Source organism: Onychostruthus taczanowskii, unplaced genomic scaffold (genome assembly GCF_017590055.1).
Source record: "Onychostruthus taczanowskii isolate IOZ18803 unplaced genomic scaffold, ASM1759005v1 scaffold5, whole genome shotgun sequence".
Classification (NCBI taxonomy): domain Eukaryota; kingdom Metazoa; phylum Chordata; class Aves; order Passeriformes; family Passeridae; genus Onychostruthus; species Onychostruthus taczanowskii.
The window spans coordinates 9957915-9980825 of record NW_024502568.1 but is presented as its reverse complement, the minus strand read 5'-3'; the positions used below and the strand labels follow the sequence as shown (position 1 = coordinate 9980825).

General features: G+C 41.8%; 1 protein-coding gene across 7 annotated transcripts in view; it reads right to left on the bottom strand.

Annotated features, from left to right (window-relative positions):
* Positions 1-3807: 3807 nt before the first annotated feature.
* The window catches only part of RBM20 (RNA binding motif protein 20), a 103100-nt gene continuing 83996 nt past the window's right edge, over positions 3808-22911 (bottom strand). For 4 of the 7 annotated variants that reach the window (XM_041415815.1, XM_041415820.1, XM_041415819.1 and 1 more), the window contains exons 7-14: positions 22677-22808; positions 20739-20818; positions 19249-19933; positions 17322-17420; positions 15254-15920; positions 12767-12886; positions 11948-12069; positions 3808-8042 (exon numbers count right to left, since the gene is read on the bottom strand). In XM_041415815.1, coding sequence (XP_041271749.1) covers positions 7932-8042; positions 11948-12069; positions 12767-12886; positions 15254-15920; positions 17322-17420; positions 19249-19933; positions 20739-20818; positions 22677-22808 — 2016 coding nt within the window. In that variant the 3' untranslated portion in view covers positions 3808-7931. The remainder of the gene's footprint in view (positions 8043-11947; positions 12070-12766; positions 12887-15253; positions 15921-17321; positions 17421-19248; positions 19934-20738; positions 20819-22676; positions 22809-22911) is intronic. The other 3 variants (XR_005953471.1, XM_041415816.1, XM_041415817.1) reach the window with 3 other exon arrangements.

Genomic DNA, 22911 nt, shown 5'->3' with positions numbered 1-22911 from the left:
TGCTGAACTACAGCAGCAGCTCGTGAATCAGCAGGAAGAGAAAACAGAGGAGCATGTAACTCACAGCTTGTGAACAAGCAGTCACAGGGACATCAGCCTGCTGGTATCTTGGAAGACTAATATCTATCATATCCATCCTGCCTGAGTTAATCTTTCCCAACTGGAATCAGGCACTGGAATAGCTCAGCTGGAGTGGTGCTGACCCCCATTAGCATCAGGACAGACCTGGGCTGCTCTTGCTGTTAGTCTCAGTGTTCTTTCTTCTCACTCTGCTATTGAGCACACCTGTTTGAGGTCTCCCTTCTTTCCAGAATCTTTCCAAATCTGTGGATTGTGGCAAGGGCACCGTGGGGAACACTGACACCAGTCCCTGTGAATGTCTTGGTGCAGCCATGTCTTGGCAAGCTTGTCACCACAGTTTCCACCTACAGACAATGCTGTGGGAGGTGACAGTGAACAGGGCTGATAAGCAGGTCAGAAACTCAGCTGGGGCACACCAAAACAACTTTACTTGTGGTTGTAATGGTGAAGCACATCCCATTGCCAGCTGCTCAGTGCTGAAGTCCATGCAAGGCAGCGCAAGCCTTGCTCATGCACACACACACACCCCCCCTCCAACATGCCCACGCCTTGGGAGCCAGAACCTCTACAGTGCACTAACAGTTCTGCTGTGAAACTGGTTTTTACATCTCAGCACTGACACAAACAGGCAAAATTTTCCTAGTTCTCCACCACAGGTGTGCAAAACACAGTGTGGCTACACCCCATGAGCTCAAGGTGAAAATGTGCTGCCAAGAACACGTTGCTATCTGCCAAAGATAAACCAGCTGCAATGCAAAAGCAGCCCAGCCAGAGAAGAAACCCACAAACAAAACAGGCTTCCTGTGTTCTCTAAAGACACCAAGGCAGTGTTTAAGGAAGGTGGAACTAATATGCGTGTCCTCAAACAAGGCTCAGGAACAAGGGGAGGACAGCTTTTAAACAAGAGCCTTTGTTTCTAAGGCACAGGGAAGAAATTTGGCTGAGAAAGCTGCCTCCTGACCCAGGGCTGTGCTGCTGATACTTTACTGTGTTACCTTGAGGAATAGTGTCCAAGACTCTGCCTGGCAATTATTTAAACATTTAATAGGCCGAATTCAGCATGCCCTACGCAGCTTTCTAGTTCACAAAAAGCTTTTGGACGTGCCCACTCATTCAGATGATCCAGTTAATTAAAAATTGATGTATGCTTGTATTTCAGTTTAAAGGAAGCTAGTTCAGGTAGCTAGCTGAGTGCTGCTCCTGACAGGCAGCCCTTTAACCAGAACAGGCCTGATGTGAACTGAGAGCTGCTGGCTTTGGGTATCTGATTAGAAATCTCACCCTGCAGAAGGCTGATGAAACTGTGTACAGATCAGCCTTAAGAAAACCATCTTCACAGGGTGGAAGATGGAGCCTTGTGGCCCCACTGCTCCCCTGCCTGCTCCCACACCCTCATGACACCAACCAGGGCCCTACTGACCCTCACGCTGTCAGCAAAAGGGGACAGGTAGGACAGAAAAAATGGAAACTACCCCTGCTTCTTTCACTTCTGCATCTGTGAAGTTCCCATGGTGCCATGAGTATGTCAGGTTAGTACAAGAGCCAGATTGCCAGTGCTGTAATGCATCATAACTCTGCTGAAGGCAAGGAAAGGGGAGGTGGGGCATGGCAGGAGAGCTGGGAAGGACTGCTGACCACCAGGTCAGTAAAACCAGCTCAGGCCCTGCAATGACAACCATAGAATCACTGGAAAGGATTCACAAGGATCCTTGAGTCCAACTCCTGGACAATCCAAAAATTCACACCATGTGCTGTTTATCTAAATGCTTCTTCAACTTTGTCAGGCTTGGTGCTGTGACCAGTTCCCTGGGGAGCCTGCTCCAGATCCCAGCCACCCACTGGGGGAAGAACCTTTTCCTAATACCCAACCAAAACTTCCCTTGACACGACTTCAGGGCATTGAATGCTGATCTTCATAAGTACTTTGTGTTTCACTGCTGCATTACCTAGATCCACTAAGATGTTTTAGGGAGAATCCCTGTCTCTTGTTGAGTCCCTCTCTTGTCCCCAACCAGGGGAACTTTCTCTCCACAAGTACATACCACATGCTCCCATGGCCTTGTGTTGCAGCATTGCATCAGTGAGCGAAGCACGTGAGGAGAGCTCGACCTATTGACACAGATTGGTGGAGACCAATGGAGTTGATGTGGGAACGTAAGCCAAGGCAAACCTGTTCTCTGGGCTGCCCTTGCTGCCACCTGCACAAACACAGCATGGTCCCAAGGCTGAAAAAGCAGAAGGGGAAGGCTGCTCCATACAGTGCCTGCCAGCCCAGCTGATGTGCCAGGGCAGTGTCCCCCAGGCAAGCCCCACATCAGCCTGGTCCAAAGCCAGCCCCCTGCATGCCCCGGTCCTCCCTCCTGGTCAGCTTCCCACAGAGGGCTCTGTTTTTGGGACAGCCTTGACCTGCACTGCAGGGCAGGCTGGACAGCCCTGTTGTTTTACAGCCTGGCTGTCCAAGTGAGGTCAGCCACAGCCTTGTGTCAAAAGGCCAAGCTGATGGTTTGTTCACCTGTGAAGTTTTCCAGACCTGAGTTCCCTTTTCCACCAAGAATATTAAGCATGACAAAACCTGGACTAGAAACATTGTGTTTGAACACAAGAGTTTGGAATTTTTTTTCCGTGGTATGGATATATGATTTCATTTGCCTGATTTCTATAGTGAGAGAATCACAGCTCCAATGAGATGGTATCACACAAACAAAGGTTTCAATACATCAGGACAGAAGAACTGAAACCATTTGTGCTTAAAATACATGACATGTGTGCCTCACCTGCAAAACAGTTACTTAAAAGACACTGATTTAACAAGCTGAAGTCAGAAAACTGACTGCCCATTTTCCCAGCCATTCAGTGGGGCAGACAGGACCCGTTTCCCTCCCAGATGTTGGGGTGGGAGGTGTAGCTCAAGCTTTGATAGTGCCCCATGCCATGCCTTGCACATGCACCAGACATTGGTGTCTCAGTTTTCCACCCAGTGCTTTCCACGGAATGAATTCATCAGATCTGGTGGTAAAATCTCCCCTCAGCTCTTGTCCTCTTTGCAGTCTTTAAATATTTAGTACAAGAATGTCTTTAGGTCACCCTGGCTGAGGCTGAGTATTTTCTCCCAGGAGCTCCGGTTGGTGGTGAGCCAGGGAGAAGGCCAGAGTGGGAAAGGTCCTTGTATAGCTGGGGTGGAACTGGGGAGGACACTGCTGAAAAGAAGAAAAATCAGGAAAGGCAGAGGGACAGCAAAAGGGAAACGGAGGAATTGGGTAAACTTAAGGGACTTAGGTTGAGATGACATGGAGAAAGTTCCTGGCTGGGCAATATTTTATGTGATGCTTTCAGAAGGCTGAGAAGACAACCTGGATGGAGACAGCAAAAAGCCAGTGGGAACAGACAGGTTGCCCAGTTCATTTGGAAATAAAGAGAAAAAGGGAAGCAAGGACATATCTAGAGGGACAGGAGTGGGTAATTAATGATAATTACAGAGTGAACTGCTGAGATATGCTCACTTCAACTTCAGCACCAGCTGATGGCAATCATTCACAATCTGTACAGTGGGAGCTCCCTGGGTAAGAACCACAAACCACAACTTGTAAAAATTATATTTAACAGCAAACCTTTTGTGCCCCTGTTTCATTCTTACTCCTTAAACTATCTTTTATTCATTTTGATTTTTAATAGATCCCCTGGGAAGCTAGAAGCATGTTGTTTCTGGGACAATTGCCCACCGATGTATATGCTTTATAATTCTCTTTATTAAAATCTTTCTTAAGAAACACAAATTAAAACACTTTGCAATCAGTTACACAGATCAGTTAATATTGGTGACAGTTCCTACATAATTAAACAAGTACTAACAAATTTCAACTGTTTACAAACCAAAACTTAAATTAACAAGATTATATAAGCTCAATAAATAGTACATCTGGTCCAGTTCAAGTATAATTCAACAAATCACAGCCTTAATCCTTAGAGAATAGAAAAAAACCCCTGAATATAACCAGCCTAACACTAATTTAGTGTTAAAGCCAATGTGGAACTTTGTCTGATCTAATGGGGCAAATGTTTAATTCTTTCATTTTTTTCTTCAAAGGAAGTAGGTTGCAGATTGACATTAAAGACTATTTGAGATCAATGCAGATTTCACAGAGATTAAAAACATAGTCCCTATTACAAAAGTGCAATCTTTGGTTGAGATGTATTGAAATGGTTTTGATATATTAAGGAAGCTCCTTTTTAAATATCAATATTTGTTTGGCTAGACCTGAGCCTGCTTTGCGCTATATACATATCTATATATATATATAGATATATATATATATAGATATATATATATAGATATATATATAAATGAAGTGTGGATTATAGTGATGATGAATTATGCCAACTCAAAAAAGTGAAGAGTTCAATATAATAAACCAAAAGAAACAACACATTTTTACACAAGCTGAGGAAGGTAAGGGACTGCCTACAGCAGAATTCTTTCTCAGCAGAATAGGTAGTAGAGAGAATTTGAGCAGATCCTGTCAGCATTGCACGATGGCCTGTTGGAGAGGGAAGGAGATTATCTCTGAGTTCTCAAAGTGCATTGGGCTGAAAACTGATCATGGGCATCATTAGGAGCTAATTGGGACTTGGGGTTGCTTTCAACTGTTGAGGTTCTGGGGAGAAAGGACCTTCTCAGAAGGGGAAGTGCCCATTTGGCTGTTCCCAGGATTTTGCAGATTGCTGTTTTGTCAGACAGAGCCCAAAGGGACGGGGTGTCCAAACCACCTCTACAAATGTCTGGCTCTGCTCAGGTCTGTGGGCCTGGGCTCTGCACCTGCACTGCTCACCTGAGTCATCTCCCTCCAGAAGAGGAAACTGCACAGGGCAGAGATGCCCTCTAGAGCCACCTCCTTCCTCAGTGGCAAGCAAGGGCCTGTAGCTGTGACCCAAACAAGGTGTTTGGAGCCAGGACATTTCCTGCTGAGCCTTGGTCAAGACTCTACCTCTGGAGACTGAAAATTAAATGGCTGGGGACCAAAGGATACCAAGACCCACTGTATCAAGAAGGGATTTTGTATTCCTAATGCAACTATCTAGGGGAAAAAAGGAGGTTAAATACAAGCTGTGAATAAAGGGAGTGAACTTGGTTCAGAAGCAGAGGAGGGGGAAAGTAGTTTGAATCATCTCCCATAAATCCAAAAATAAGCCCCTGGGTAAATACTCATTTTAATTATTCTTCTGCTGCCAGTCAAAATCTCATGGTTACCTGCTGCTTTCCCTGCCTGCCTGTATCCACCTGTTGTCTGTTTTCAGAAAGTGTGATTTAAAGCTCTTTGGCCTGGGAAAGTCTTTGTTGTGGATTTGTGCCTTGCCTATAATAAAGGCAGTGGACCTGTAGCTTCTGCTGCACTACAAATAAAGAATAATAACAGTGATACTTTTCTCATTTGAGGTTACCTGGGGATAAAGCTGCTGGAGGCATATGACTTTGATATACAGTCAGCTATGTCTCACATCCAATTAAGCTTAACCACATGGTCTAACAAGCTCCCATTAGGCTGGTGAGAGCCCCAGTTTGATAGCAGGGTTAGCTTCAAAGATCTGATGCTTGATTTCCTTCCCTTGTGTTCAGTTTGTGCTGAAGGGCACGAAGGGCACTTCATATTCAGATGATACATGGCCAGCTAGAGAGCTGCACTCTAGAAGACAATTGCACAATCTTTACTGCCATTTTCATCATCTTACAGCCTGCAATACAAGCTCTTGTCCTAATAGCCCTGCGCTCAAGTTTCACTGCAATGTGAAAAACAAACAGTCAAAGGAAAACCCAACCCTTGAAGGAAAAATACCTGGTTTGCAATATTGGTGGGATTTTTTCTTTCCATAGGGGAAAAAAACCCAAACCCTGCTACCAAAAAAAAAAAAAACCCAAAAAACCAAAAAACAAACAAAAAACAAACCCAAAAACCCCAAACAAAAACCCCATCAAAAACCAAAAAAAGCTCCCACCAAAAAAACAACCCCTCCGACCCCCAAAGACTAAAACTAAACTAGCTGTTTTAAATGACAGATGGACACAAGTCTTAACATACTTCAAGCCTGGACAAAGGAGGATTTAGGCTGCAATGTTTTTCATTTCCCCTTGTCACTTGGTAGGCTCTGTCTGAATCTGGGATGCAAAGAATCCCTCAACTTGCAAGAAGCAGGAATTCCAACTATGAAATCTGAACCTACCTCTGGTAAAAATGAGTGGAAAGCACAGGCCATGGAATGGAACAGGGCTTCAGGCAACAACACCAGGCACCTCTGAGAGACACTGCCTGGCTACAGGGTACTTCAGAGAATGAGCACAGCTGCTGGCACAAGACATAATGGAACAAATTCTTTGGTGGAAGCAGTTTTGGCAATTTAGCCACTTTGCAACATTATGCAACATCCCTGCCATTCTTAGGGAAAGCTAGAACCTTCTGGGAAACTGTTTCCTCTGCACAACATCTAAAGAGGACATCCAGAACCAGCAATTTTTAGAGAACATACTGTGATGAATATTAGAGTCAGGCAAAGAATAGAAATGCCTGCAAATCCCCATCTACCCAGATTGCACAGGGCATTTTATAAACTCTGGGATCAATCCTGGCAATGCTTTGCATGCGTATTCACTTTAGTACACAAAGCCCTATTGAAATGAACCAGAAACTTGTACAGTGCATTTCAAAGGGACTTTGCAAAATACTAAGCAACAACTGTGCAGAAACAATAGGTCATAATAATGCCAGAGCTGCTGGTGCATCCTGTGTTCTCAGTGCAGTGCTCCGTGAGCCATCAGTTGTTGTATTCACCTTAAAAAATTCAGGGAAATAAAATACAAAAACAATATTAGAAATCTGGCATCTTTCCATAAAAACCAGGAAAATTCAACATTGCCAAGCTGAGGAAAAGCAAGCTTTAAAGAAAACAAAAAGACCCCAAAAGCAAGGATCTTGAATAAAATGTCTAAAAGAGTCATGGTCCAAACATGTGGCACTTTAAAAAGCCTCTCATGAGAGTTTCAAGTCTGTAAGACTCAAAGTTGGCACCCTTTAGAATTATCAAAAAGAAGAGTTTCAAACACAACGGTCCCTGGAGAACACCCTGACCACACCATGGAAAATGCTGAAACCAGAGCAGGCTGGCTGTCAGCACGTGCATTTGAACTGCTCTCGCTGTGCTGGGTTCAGGCTTTGAGGTCCCTGGGACAGACTGTGGCTCCCCCAGAATTCACACAACACTGGCAGTGTACAGTCAGTGCTTGACAACACAAACATTTGTCATTTCACCAAGCTCTAAGACATGGAGGTGAGTGCTGATGGGGCTTACATTATGCCATCTACTCACTAGTTTTAGCAAAATGGCTTTATACCTATCTCTTTATCCTATGCAAATCCTACTTCTCACTGGGGCAATGAGTGAAATGGCTGAAGGTATTTTAAGCAACATTAAAGCCTATAAATAGTCACATCTCCTTTCCTTCCAGCGTCCACTGGAGGATGCTGAGTGCTTCTAAGTACTCCACCTGACCTGACATGTTACATCAGAACTAAAACTTTAAGAATCCCTGAGAATTCTGATTTAATCTAGGAAACCACTCCCAGCACGCAGAGTGTGAGAAAGAATTGCTCCACTTCTAACAGATATGCCAGCATTGCTTCACCGTGGGAAACAGTTTCAGGCATTTTGGTTTTTAATGGCACTCTGGGCATAGATGCATGGAACATGCTCTTTATTTCCCCTCCTCTGTACAGTGCAAATTGACAGTTATATCATAGAAATTAAAAAAAAAAAGAAAAAAATTATCAGCATTCACTCATTACAGCTCTTCCAGTTCATCTGTATCATAGTTTTTTCTTTGCAAAGTGAGGAACGATGCCAGTGTCATCCTGAGGCAGAGGGCTGCCTTCTTCCTTCATTTTCAGGCTCTCTTCTGCAAGCTGGGATAGATACTTCTGCAATCACATAAAAAAAACAAATCATTGTTACCAAAACTGAAAATATTCAACACAGGATTCTTTATGCCTCTTCAGAGCTCTAACTCTTCCAATATCTCAAAAGGGAAGAAAGTACACAGAAGCCCCATTTTGGTGAACACTCAAGCTAGAAAATACGGCTGTGTCAGACAAACTACCTGAACACATACAGAGCCTCAGAAGTTCAGAGGTTTACTGGGTGCCACGGGGGGAACTGGTGACAGAACCAGGAGGACTCCACTCCCCATCAGTCTGTGCAACCAGACCTCACCTTCTCTCTTCTCCCCTGTGCTACTCGGCAGGAACAAACTCCACTCAGTCAACTGAATTCTGCCAGGAAAGTACTGGTGTGTCAGAACATAAATGTGATTTCAGAGTCTTGATTTAAAGTTTATATATTATATTTTCAGCATGTCCAGTTCAGAGATACACCTTTTTTATGAGAACATTTTGTTTTAAGGGAATAATCACACTCAGTAATAATTAACACAATTTAGAAGTTTGGCTAGAGTATTTACCTTTATTGTGTTTCTCTAAGATAAAGCCTTTCACTCCTTTGGGTACTCACTGAGATTCAAAAGAACAGACATGGCCAGTGAGGCTTTCAGCCTTTTGGCAGTGCTCTTAGTTGGCAGAGCTGCACACAAAATGGATGATGAATGGGTATGGGTCTTAAAATAGTGCTCAAACTATTTATTCAAGGTCAGCAGACATAGAAATGGATGGAAAGAAGCTTTTTCAGCAGCAGCTAGTGCAGAGACACCTGGGAAATTCCAACATAATAATGTAGAGGTATTCTTCTTAATGATTTACACACATCACATACATCACACTCAAGAATAACTGATCAGCACATTATTAGGGTCATAGAACACCTTTTCTAGCTATTTACTCATTCTGATTTATTTTGAAAAGATCACTTCACATCACTGCAAAATTTTCTTTACTTGCAGGATTTCCCCAGAGTAGAGTTTACTCTTTGGCATCCATGAGGAAGAGATTAAATGAGAAATGGCTGTAAAAATCCTAAGGGCTGTGTTAGAATTGCCACATTCTCTCAGATAAATACAAGTTTTGAACATAAGAGGTTCATCTGAAAGTTACTCAGCAATGGTAATGAATGGACATAGCCATGGACTGCACCCTTATTACACTGACTAGAGAGACTGTGCTGTGGAAATTACACAACTCTCAGTCCTGATCTCTGGGTGCAAAATTCCACGTGGCAAAAAGCCAGAGTAAATGTTACAGTAGGATACAGATATATAGGGACCATAAAGGCTGGGAGACGTGTTCTGTACAGCATGAACTGTAATAAATCACTAGCACTTGTCCCTGGATCATATAACCCAAGCTTTTGGGGCTTTTCATGAGCACCGACCAAAACAAGACTGAGTTTCATCCACTACCTTTAGCTGATGTTGCCAGTTATCATGAGTACCACAAACACCAGATCTGAAATTTGCAGATTCAGATTAATATACAGAAAAATGGCAGTCAAGCAAAAAATGTATGGTTTTTAAATTTAAATATAAGTTTTGACAAATACTGCATAAAGCCAGTGGAAAACAGGATGAAATACTGCACTGAGTTGCCCAGATAGCTTCCACCAGATGAATGGTGACAGCTTTCTGTAGCTGGAGGAAGGGATGGCAAAAATATGGATCTTTTTTGGATGTAGGAATTGCAGTGTAGCTGTTAATACAAATATCATCTGGGAAAAAATTTATTATGATGAAGAAAATGAAAAATTACAAAATGTCTGCAAGGCTGACAAAGAAACAGCTGATTTTTTTTATCAGTGATTGATGTTATTTGAGGGGCATTATAGTTAGATAAAGTTGACTAAACTTACTTCAAGACAAAACTATCATGATATAAACAAGGCTTTTGGAAGAAAATTGGCAAACAAGCTGTTCAGTGTCACATTCAAATCCAAACACTGAACATATATTTTGAATGTGTCTCAAGGAGATCACATGAGAGACAACAAATAGCAAATCACCTATAAAAGACTCAAAGCTGTGACCCAGTCTGGGACACTGTTGTTGTCACTGGATGATGGCATTTGGCATTCAGGAAGGAGAACAGGAACACTGCAGCAGCACTCCAGAGCTCCACTACAGTCAGAGTCCATAGTTCCTACATTGGTGGATACTCTTGTTAATCTGCATCATCACAGGAGAAGACTCATATTCCTTGCAGAATGCATAAATTATCACTATAGCAACAAAAAGGGTTTTAGCAACACAGAACACTGATTTGAAATTTGCTAAGTTTCCACTTGAGGAGGTAAAAGTTGGACGAGACATTTACTTCCTGTATGTAGTAAGATAAGAAGTATGGCTCAACAGAACAGCCTGTTTTTATTACTGCATTTGGCAGATTTAATTTTAACAGCTTTTATAGTCTTTGTTCTTTTATCTCAAGTCAGTGTTAGATATCTACCACAGTACTCATGGGAAATGTTTTAATAGGGAGAAAAAGAGGTTATTTTCAGACTAAGTCAGTTTTAGTTGGGCCTGTTTCTTATGACTTTAACAAAATAAGTTAGAAAATTAAAAAATAAAAATTCCTCTTCTTCGCTGGAACCAGTTTCCAGGGGCAGGGGCAGGAGTTGCAATCTTTCTTTAGTATGAGTTTCTTAGGGACAGACTTGCATGTGATACACAGCCTGCACTGAGTGGTGCCACCTCTGGTGAATCCTTCTGGGTTTTTTTGTATGAAGCAAAAAAAGGAATGCAAACTGGGCAGCTGTTTTTCAAGCTTGCACTTGGAGGGTCCATTATGAGCAAGCATCAGAGCTCTGTAGGAAGTCTTTGGAAGCCAGAGGCCTTTGTATAATTACAGCTATGGAACTTCAGGAAAGCCAAGAAGAAAATTCTCCCGGAGAAATTACTTGACTGTGAGTGTCAATGCCTACTAGCCAGCTAAGGAAAGAGAGCTATTACTTGAACAAGAGCAGAGGTACCACATTCACTGTGGGCAGAGGGAAGGAACAGAGAAAGGAGAAGCAGCTCTGCTTTGCTCTGCCATGACTTTTGCTAACAGTATGAGAATGCCAGCACAAGAGTGTGTGTGATGCACACACCCTGCTCACAGGTAGGGACTGGGGGTGGGAGCCAAGGTCGTCTCCTCTGAGGAGCCCTGAGCATGGCACAGGTAATGCTCAGGCTGTTGTGACTGATTCTATTGATGGTGCATCTCAAAAGTGACAAAGGCAGGTCTTTGAACTGCAGGCACACATGGTCTCCCTGTGCTGTTATCAACTGCTGACATGTTTGTGTTACATTCTTATGGAGCAACAAGCACTGACATGCTCCTGCACATCCTGATGGAAATTACTCAGCAGTGGTGCTCTGCACACAGGGAGGGGACTTCAGTGGGCCACAGGAAATGCCTCGCAGAGCCCGTGTGTCACAGGGAGCTGCGAGCTGAAACACGCCCAGAAAGCACACCAACACAGAAATGGGTCTGGCTATGTTATCAGACAAATGCCATGTAAAATGCTCCTGACATTAAGATGTACTGAACACTGCTACTTCTGGGGTCACTCCCAGTGACAGAAACATCTGGGACCCTCTGAAACAGGGAATTAATGATCTGAGTTGCATGATGTGCTAGTGACAAGGACCAAATGTAGATGAGAAGATGAAATCATCACCTGCCCTCATTTTACTTGCAGCCCAGAAGTTGATTTCAAGGACCTGAGAGTGAGAAATTAGCATGCTAATGATTCGAACTACTGAAAAGTTTGTTTACCTGAATTTCACTTCATCTGAATTCTGTCCACAGACTAAAAACTAATTTTTTATCGCATCATCTACTTTACACACAAACCACCCCATAAGCTTGTTGTTTGGTAGCTTCAGGTGTGTTTTTACCTGGAGATTTTTGTAGTGAACAGTACTCCTGCAGTGACTTGTCTTTGCTGTCTCTTCATTTGTATAGAAGAGTCCACAGAGCTTGCAGTAAAACCCAGTTCTAGGCACCACAAATTCCACACCTATTGAGAAATTCTGAATTACATTAAAGTGTCAGTATAAATCCTATCCCTCCCATAATAAACTCGTTTTCAAAGAAAAAACATGCTATTTAGTTAAATATTAGGAATAGGAAATTGAATCCTGGATTCACTTCTTTATTTCCCTAATTTTGCAATATTGAGCTGCAGTTTAAAATTTTGTGCATTGAAAACACACCTTTTCTCTTTTCTCTTACATATACAGGCTTTAAAATGTATCTTGTCATAATATTGACTGGAAACTTCACTCTGTAACGTCAAGGGCTAGAAAAGCAATAATACTTTTTAGCAGTAAATTAATGTTTAAGTTACACCGATTGCCTTTGAGGATGTACTTCTTCCAGGTGTTTTGCTCATAATCAGTATTTACACAGTAAAGCCAATACTTTTGCTTATACTTTATGCCAAATACTTTTAAATTACTACGTATTTTTTCATATGTATTTCATATATAGTCCAAGGGAACTCATTTCATCTCATCAGCTGCCTTTTGCCATTCATTTGGAATGAATTAGCAATGATCTAGAATCAAAAGGCTGTTTCTTTCAACAGCTACCCGTCTGTCATATACTCTGTTCCTTCTCTCCTCACATCTGTTCTGGAAAACAAATATAGCAAGTAGCCTTAAAGTGACATCTTGTTGTAAGGCCTGGGTATTGCAGTGGGCGGCCCAACGTACCCAGGGGAATGCTGAGCTCGGTGAAGACGTCCTCTTGTTCCCAGCCTGCTGCAGAGGGCCTTTGTTTAGACTCTACCTCCGGGTATTCCAGAGATCTCATTTCCAAGTACCTAGAATTTGCTTAACAAATGAATAAATTTATTGAATGAAAACAGTTTATTAAAGAGATGTTTGTAAGCTTCTTGGGAACACTTTCTGGGTGGATTATAAATGAAGTAAAATACGGAAAAAAATGTTTTCCCATTCCAATCAGAGGCCTATTTGGTGCAACTCCAGCAGCTGTACTATGGCATGCAGTCACTCTGATTTGTCCCAGTAGACCGTTTTTCTATTTCTAATTTAATGCTATGTTTGGAGGGGTTTTTGTATTTAAATCTCTATATAGAGCTATAAGATTACACACCTCTGGCAGAAGCATGGCCTGACTGCAGCTTTGTAACCACATTTATTACTGCGTGATCAGACGTGCAGCTGGGCTGACACAGGGGCTGCTGAGATGGTCCTGGGGCAGCAGGACCTGATGAATACAATTCTCCAAACCTGCCTTTTGTAGGATCCTTGCAACATCATCGGCATCATCTCCCTGGAACCACTCTTCTCCCATCCTCATCTCTCCAAGGGATAGTTCCTGCTTTACGGCTCCCAGCCACTAAAAAATTTTGGTTTCTGAATAGTGGGGATGGGATGGCTGGTCCCTGCTAGCTGACATTAATTGACACAGCAGGAGATTCAAGATGTGGAAACACTGGATTCATTTGCTTAGATATAGCCAGTCAAAAGAACAGTTGATATCCCTTCCCATGATGTCTATCATATTAATTAATTTTATTTAAAAAGAAGAGGAATTTGCTATCACAGAACTACAGAATTACAGATAAACTGGTCTGATTCCTCTTTTTCAGTTCTTACATCAAAGAACTACCTCACTTGCCCTGACAAAATTTCTATTGCATTGCAAATTTCACCTAAATAAGGGATATATTTTCTTATAAAACAAACATATTTTGCCCAAATCAAACTCTTCCTGTCTTTCAAGTTTGTAGTTCAAAGATCTGCAGTTTCTGGCTATGAGAATGAATTTTTCTTCACTTTTAAATATGTTTATTGCATGATTTAAAAGAAAATAATATAAAATCCTAACTGGTTGGCTTTCAATTTAAGTTTAAACCTACCCCAGGATTCCAATAATGCAGCAGAGAACCTGGAAAATCCCCAGTAAGCTGGTAAGATTTTCTTAAGACATCCAGGGCCTTTGCAGCAACTAAAGTCCCACTTCAGTTGATTTCTGTGCTTCTGAGCTGGCAGCTGCATTTGTAGAGGGCCTAGAGCCTTGGACTGCAGATCCCAGATGACAAGTCCATGTCAGAAACCCGGGAAGCATGAGAGGCCCTGGAGCTTCCAGGCTCCCTGCTGACAAGCTGGAAGCTGAGATGCTGGAAACACTAGTAAATATGCTCTTGAGACACCCAACTCTTTCATCAGCTGGCTGCCCAGGAAGCCCAGGAGAGCCGACTTTGCCCTGCCCAGTCCCATGGCAATATTATCTCCAAACATGCAAAGTCTGGCAAGGTGTCTTCAGGCCAATCAGTAAGTATTAAAAACCAATGAGTTTCAAATCTGTCCTGGAGGAAGAAGTTAGCTCAAAATCAGATGTTCACATGAATGTTTCCAGCATTGCACTCTCAAAAATCTTCCATGAGCTTCTTTTCAAAAGCTCTTGTCCATCACATGGGCTCTGGCAGCAATTAAAAAAGCGCATTTCTGACCAACATACTCAAAGTAGTTTTTCGCTTCATCTCACTATGCACAGCCCATTTGCTCAAGCATCATGACAAGGAACTGAACTGACTTTCAGACCTCAAGATCCCTTTTTTTTTGATGGCTAAAATATAAATAGGTAGCTATGATTACATTTATTGACATTATCTCACAGCACATCCTATCACTTATATTAAAGGCAGCATGCAGTAGATAACAGAACATGATAAGGCAAGTCCTTGCAAAAGGCATATATTTGCATGAACAGGACTGAGAAGTAACAATCTATGCATGATATCTATGTTAATAATGCTTCAGTACAGTGTGTAAGAATATCCACCTTGTCCAGGAGCCAGCCAGACATTACAGATACTTTTCTGTTGACCTTCAGAGACTGTCACTCATTTCATTGACAATTCAAAATAAATTTAGCAAGGCACTGAAAGACTTCAGCTAAACTCATGTGAACCTTGACATGACAATTATAGCAGCTTATGCCTTTCAGAAAGCTTGCAAGCTGCTTATCATATTTCCTTTACACTATTCATCTAAGAGGCTCTAATGATTTAGCTTGGCCAAAAGAACTGGGGTTCTTTTACTAAGCTGCTCCAAGGACAAGCCTTGATACTATTAACAACACTTATTCTCGTTAGCAATAAATTTCAGTCTACCCTCAGAGAAAACACGCAAGGCTCTCTGCAGGCTGAAGGGAAAAAAAGCAGTAGTTACCCTTGGCCTCTGGACACTCTTGGCTTCCATGTCTTGTTTCTTCGCTAGCGTTTTTAATGAGCGTTTCCGTAACTTCTCTGCTCTCAGCTCCTTGTGATCCCATCTGTTTGTAATCATCTATAAATGTATCAGCGAGCTGGAGAGTCTCTTCTTTCAGATGAACAGAAGGTATATGGTGATCTTCAGGCTCTAAACGAGTGTCAGAGCTCTTATCAATTTTTCCTTCCTTCTGCTGGCAATCAGATTCCTTAGCAGATTGGTCTTTCAATTCCTCTGGCTTCTGTTCCGGGTCCAGATTTAGGCTTGATGCTTCAGTTGCAGCATCATCATTATCATCATCCTCATCATCTTCCTGACAGCCACTAGAAGCTGCACTGCCCTTTGCTGCTCTGAAGTTTGTTTCTAAAGCTTTATGGGCAAATTTGTCTTCACTTCTTGTTAAGTGGCTGTGATCATTTTTCAGTTCTAACATGGTTGACATACAGGGACACATTTCTGAAGCAGCTTTATTTTTTTGATCAACTGGGACTATTTCTTCAAGCTCAGTTATATCAGGCTCCATAATTAAATCATCTTCTCCCACTTCATCTACTGTCACTAATTCCTCCATGTTAGCAGGATACCAGGTCTCACCTTCTATTTCACTTCCACTCTCCCAGTCTCGGTCCTGTCACAGATGTAAAACATTTGAGAGATTGGTGATTATAGATAATCATTGTTAAAAAGTGGTCCTTGAAATCAGGAAGAACCTCGACATGGCCATGTCTAACTCCTCTTGTGTTTTAGTTTCAAAGAGTGATATGCCTTGGTGCTGTGATTTTAAACCTTATGCACAAGGACAAAAAAAAAAATCTCTATTGAATTATCACATAAACTTCTCTTTGTGAAGATTCTGTAACTGCCTTGGGGATTGCAGTCTCTCCAGTCCCCTGCTTCATGCTTTTCTGTAAGCAGTAGAGCAAGGCACAATGTGTCACACTTTATTATGCAACTGATGCTACTATGTGATCCCCTTCCTCTGCCTCCTTCTCAGTGCAATGCAAATATATTGAACCCCATTTGAACCACTGTGGCTTTCACTTTCCTGCACCAGGTCCTTTAAATTCACATGATGACTGAGAAAACATGGCTTTCTTCTGCAGTCATTTCCTTCCACCAGCAAGATCCCTCTGCCAGGGAGCCACTGGCCTAAACCTTAGGAAAAAGCAGGTTTACAGTTATACTCCAAAGCACATATTCTGAAATACATCATACATGCAGTTTCAGACTTACAGGACTTAGGCACTAATACTGGACTTGAGAACTCTTAGAATTAAAAGGTATATCTTACTTTTAAGACACACTTGCATCTTAGATTTCAACTCCCAGACTCCTTGTGTACACATAATCTATTAATAATCTGTATTCTCCTCCTGTTTGGTCATTCCCACACTTCCCCTCCTAGAATCCTAAAACAGCATGAAAACTCTGTGAGCTGGCACTGCTCTTGCCAGGAGATCAGTTTTCTGCAGCAACAGATATCAATATCTTCCATATTTGACCATCAACCCATGACCCTACAGAAATGAAGCTGGAGGAATTCCAGGGACATTGCTATCCCCGATTGCATGCAGCAGTAGGGGCTCTGTAAAGGCATTACTTAATTAAAACCAGAAACAATCAGAAGACTGCTATCTATAGTTCATAAGGCCAATGTTCTAAAAAGTATTCATGATAGTCCCCTCTTTCCCCACTAACTGACCACATCTCCTATTTTTGGGCATGGTTTGCAAACTTACCCAGTTCACTTGGGCATACATTCCTCACAGCTGCCACTGCCAAGCGCTATGTATGTGAAGCAACGTACATGAGCAAAGAGTAACTAAAAAAAGAGTTCTGGAGACTTCAGGAAAAGCTGTCCCTTAAAGCAGAGGTCAAGATAGGGCAAGCTAATTTAGACAACCTCCTTCTCCAACCCCTTTATGTGGTTTTTCATGAGGGGTTAATATTTCATTTGGGAGAAAGTTCTACCAGACCTGAGGTTTCAATAATTTTCTCAAAGAAACTACACCAACAACGTGTCACCAACCTTTTCTTTCCTTGTGTTTTCCAGAATCTCTCCGGATTCTTTTCCTTGTTTATTATCTGAAGGTGAGCTCTTCACTGGAACTTGCTCCTCTTTTTCAAGCTAAAATAAATACACATACACGTATAGCAACACACACAGTGGTGCTCTAGCATGTTTCTATTCTGGGTTTAGAGAAGCAAAGTCATTCACAAGGTCACATTCTTTATTTCTAAAGTTTATGCAAGTCAACTAGGCTGTGGGAAAAGACCCAACAATGAATTCCATTAGCAGAGCTGTACAAATAAAAATTAAGAAAAAGAATTTTAAACAAAATTAGAGGTGTAATTTATATCACGGAATTGGCTGAAAGACAGGTGGGGGAGAATGTCAATTCATTAAAATTTCCAGCCTCCACTCTTCTGTTCTCTACCCACATTTGTTATGTTGGCTCAGATGTGGTAAGGAGAGCAGCAGTGTTAAACTGCAGAAGACCTCACGTGTTTTGTTTATTGACACAGGATCAGTTGAAAATGGAATTGGTTGTACAGTTCATACTTGGGAAGAACAAAACCATGGTACTACCTCATATTTAGTAAAAGAAGGACAAAGCAAAAGTGAGTCCAAGACATACAAAACTATTTCTTCCTTTTAAAATAAATTACTAGCAATAGTCCCCAGAGAGGTATGTCTTTAGCAAAGCCACTGTAAAACAACTTGGAAAACATGCAGAGGAGTGTGATTTAGGATGCTATCTTGACATTTCTCTCTGACGTCTCCTCCCAACCATCATATCATAGTAAAATACCAGCCAAAGGAGAAAGATGATAAAATGTGGTACAAACATGCTTATCTATGGTATGAGGCAGTGCTGCTGCTGGTTACAGACTAGTGAGTTAGAAATCTAGGAAATTCCACCAACTTAGCTCCACAGGAGAAGAAGTTCAACTAGAAACAATTGACAATGGCTCTGGCAGCACAAAGGCACAAGCAAGAGATGGAGCTCTGGTCAGCCAAGCACCTCTGCAGCCTCCTGTGCCAACAGACTTGGGGGTGGATGGCAGCAGCTATCCCTGGGGGACTCCAGGGGCGGCAAGGTGGCCAAGAGCCAGTAACCAGATCCCCAGGGGGTGGGGATGTGAGTATGGGCTGTCATGAGACTGAGCAAATGAGGCATCTGGATGGGTTCCCCCTCCTACTTCTTCCCAGAAACCCACAAACATTGCCACTTTACCACTGGAAGTATTTCTCCAGAGATTGCATAATTTTATAGGTGAGCTGATTCAGTGCTTTCTGTCATGGGAAGAGATTTCTGCCAGAACATTGAAGGGAGTGGTGTGAATTATCCCTGCCACAGTTGAGGGTAGGGACACATGATTAATAGAAACAATTGCTCTGTTGAGTTATCCAGAAAGAAATGTTTCTCATTAAAAGTTCATTCCCCATTTTAATAGTATAGCAACCACTTCCCTGTATAAATACTGTGCACCTCTGTAAAGTATCACTTAATTTCCAGATAACTCAATCCTCCACACTGGCAGCGGAAGCAGGTGATGGATGCAGAAAGAGCAGCTATGGCGCATTTTGCACAGAGTTAGCAGGAGGACAATTGCCTCTTCACACACAACCTGCATGCAAATAGCAGACTGTCACTTGGTTTCATTTTCAGCTGTCTGACCCCATCCCCTCATCTGTTACCCAAAGATTCTATAGACACAAAATGATAATGTCCATATAGCCAACACCACAAGAGTGTAATAGATCTGTATGGTCTGGGCAAAAACATGGACAAGATGGCTTCCCAAGACGACTTCTATTCCCTAATTTTATCATGGAAAAACATTTCATATTGCTGGCATCACACCTACAACAAATTCTCTAAGATATTTCAGAAAATGTATTACTTCATCACTTACACTTCTTCTTATGTATACTTTTAGATCTTATTTACCTCATTTTCAGGAGATTTGGTTTCCTTTACATCACTGCCTTCAGCAGTAGCATCTTCTTGGTCTTTTTCAGTTTTCTTCACTTTATTCTTATCACTTTGTTTTTGCCTGGAGCCCTCAGATGCTTTGCTGTGCTTCTGTTCAGCTGCCTCCTCCCTGGCAGTGTCCTCATTGTAAGAATGCCTGTGTTCCCTTAACTTTGCCTCTTCCTTTCTCTTAGATCTCCCAGGTAAATCCTGCAGCTGCCTCTGAAACTTGTCAGATTTTGACTTAGAGGACTTTCTGTAATAGTCATCTTCCCTGTTCTTGTAGCCAGATAAAGGGTGAAGGGACCCAGGGGAACCAGTCTTTAAGTATTTTTCTCGGTGTCCTCTGCCTCCTTCAAGCCGTTCATCCAAATCAAACTTGTCCAGTTGTCGGGAATAATGTTTCCTCTCGTGTAACCACGTGTCAGTCCTGTCCCTCTTCTCGTCCCCATTCTCTCGCCATTCCCTGCTATCTCTTTCCTCTTCCCGTCGAGAATAGGGGGACTGATCCCATGCCTCTCTCCCATTTCCCCAGTCGGTCCTGCTGGTCCCCAGCGGGCTGTGTGGTGAGCTGCAGGAAGTGAAGCTGGGCGTGTGGGACCGAGGTGACAGCGAGCGGCTTATGGGGCTGCGGGAGCGGGGCCTCTCAGTGCCATACCTGCTGCAGGGGGAAAAGGCAGCTGTAACTGGCTGACCCACTGCTGTCTACCAATTCTTGTACACTGGAAGCTCATGGGGACTGCCCTGGGGACTGCGAACCTGAGACCCCAGGCCTTTCACAGACATGCACTGCACAGCTGCAAACAGTGAACAGGAGAAAAGGCAGTGTCATAGCCACAGAGCTTAACTAAATCCCCACAGAACTGTCAAGAATATATTCATTCATTCTTAAAAGCATCTCATAGGGGTTTAGCATTAAAAGCTTGTAATATTTTAATACCTTTACAATGACCCTAATGTGTATACCCTTAATACTCACTCAGCTAGGGCATCTCTGACACAAAAGTGACAAAGGCCACCTGTTTAAAAGAGATGTTTTAGGACTGTGATTCCTCTCCAATTTTGCTGAAAGTTCCAGAAGTCAGAGAGAACAGAAATGTACCCAAATACATTTTAATCTGAACTGCCTCCTTCCCACTTGATCTCAAAGCACCCCCAGCCTTTATGCTTTTCAGTCAACAGGGAGAAGAGTGGAACAGTTTCATTTTTATGCTCTTCACATGCCACACATACTTTCTGAGACATAATCAGTAGGAAATAATTATTTTCATAACATGCACAGTTTCAACTGAATCTCATTATACAGGCCCTGTACCAACTATTGAACTATATAAAAATATATACTATTTTATGAGTGAAATCCGAATTAGGAAAGCAAATTAAATATCAGAGGGAAGCACACAGATAATGCTGCTTCTACCTGCAGGTTTACAGACTTCCAGTTCCAAACTTTGGAGACACTTTACCTGTCCACTTCACGCAGCAGGTCCCTCTCCCTCTGTGAGTGGATGTCCTGGATTATAGCAGCCACATTCTTACCTGGTTTCTAATAAAAACAAAGACACTGTTTAGCATGCTGCTCTACTCTTCAAGCTGATACAGGTGATTTGTCCTTCAAGAAACAGTATCCATGCTTCCTTCAATTATACTATAACTAGAAATACTTCGTTTCAGTGTTGTGGTTACACTTGCTTTTGTAGTTGGCTTCGCAACAGCACGATCAAAGCAGTAAAATGATACAAACGGAAAATGTGCTCCATTACGTTGTAGCACTCTCATCTCATATTTGGCTGCTCTAACAGGCTTTGAAAACTAGCTTGTTTTCAAATCTTGTTACACAATCACTACAGAGCATCTTCTAGAAACTGGATCTAAGAGGAAACAAACCAGACAACTTTTCTGATACAGAATCAGATATGTATAGCAGCCTATCTCTGATCCTCTAGGTATGAACTGCGCTCTCTTGATCTCAGAGTTATTCATGCTGGAGTATAGCTCTAAAGGACTGTTTAGGAAAGATATGTGAAGGAGAGCTTCAGACAAGCTAAATGCAAGATGTATACTGAGGTGTTGATTAATCCTAGGAAGGATGCCCTACACAGGCTTGCAGTTCCTCAAACACTTGGAGCACACACAGATGAGAAACATAATTGTGCAGGAACTCAGCAGTTTGTAGCAGTATATGCTAGCTCATGCATATTTCCCTCTATTTTTATTTGATTGCTTTCTTTTGCAAGCAAAATAATTCCATGACCTGAAAAACTGTCATTGGAGAAGCAGAAAAATCTTCCTGGAATCTAGGCAAACTACCACATTCTCCTGGGTAACTCCTGCCTCTCTGTCAAGATGCACAATCTCCACTACCTAACATCTGAACCCCTCCCTGTACCACATTAGGAAAGTCTGCCCTGATTTATGAACTTTTGGCAGCTCATTTTAAGTCTCCTTAAGCTAGTATACACACACAGGAGAGAAAGAGGCTTTTCCAAAGGTCAAGCCAAACCATCCAAGTTCCTTTTTTTTTTTTTTTTTTTTTTTTTTTTTTTTCCCCCAAGGCTCATAAAGGGACTCTTAACATTAAATTGGAACATTACAGAGCTGTTCTACAAAATAACTTTGTGCTGTGTTAGGTAATACAATATGGAGCTCTTAAGCTCTGCATTGCCAGTTCTGGTCCAAGTCACCATGAAATAAAATTACTCTCTTAGCATTACATGGCAGTATATAAGCCTCTATAAATACTTTCACAAGAGCAGTGATCTCTGGACATCACTCAAGTGTCCAGAACAGAAGTGTCACACACTCTACAGAAAGTCTAAAGAATATTGCTCTGTTTTGACTCTATGTTAAAAAAAAAAAAAAAAAAACAAAAACAAAAACAAAAAAAAAAAACCTAAAAAAACTTGCTTTATAACTTAGATAACTCACAAGAAATAAAAAGAAATCAGTATGCTGTTTAGTCCTGTTACCACTCCTTGGTGTCAAGACTGTGCTGTCTCAAGCATGGAAGCAGTGAAAAAAGCATTGTTCTGGGCTTAATGCCTGACTAAAAGGATAGACCCATCTTATTTTTGCTGACATGTTATATCATACACATGGCTGTGTTTTAGACCTTTGTTAGACCAAGCAATGTAGGGAGCCTGCCCACAAGGAAACTCAGAAGGGATTTTTGACATAATGGTATGAAAGGACCAGAGAAAATGAGGTCTCTTCCAAGAGGTACAATTTAGAATAAGAGCAAGTGTAAAAGATTGATAATACACACTCCTTAGTTTATCTTTATTTCTTTTTCCATCATATTAAAGCATTAACTAGAAATCAGTAACCAGCAAGAATCTTTTAAAATGTATTCTCCAGATGTGTCCTGGAAACTCATATAATTTGATCAAGAATGACTATCTTACCTTCAGCTGCAATTCCTTGTATCTTTTAGACATCCTAATAAGTAACTTGTCATCATTTATCATAGCAGGTTTTTCTTTGTAGTACTGTACCATGGCTTGGGCTGCTTCACTGTAAGCCATTTCCAGAAAGGCCTAGCACAAATGGAGAGAATTTTACAATCTATTACATAATTAAGAATACAAAGTAAAAGAGAAAAGGCAGTACAATAAATTTTCCATGGATACTTCCATGCAA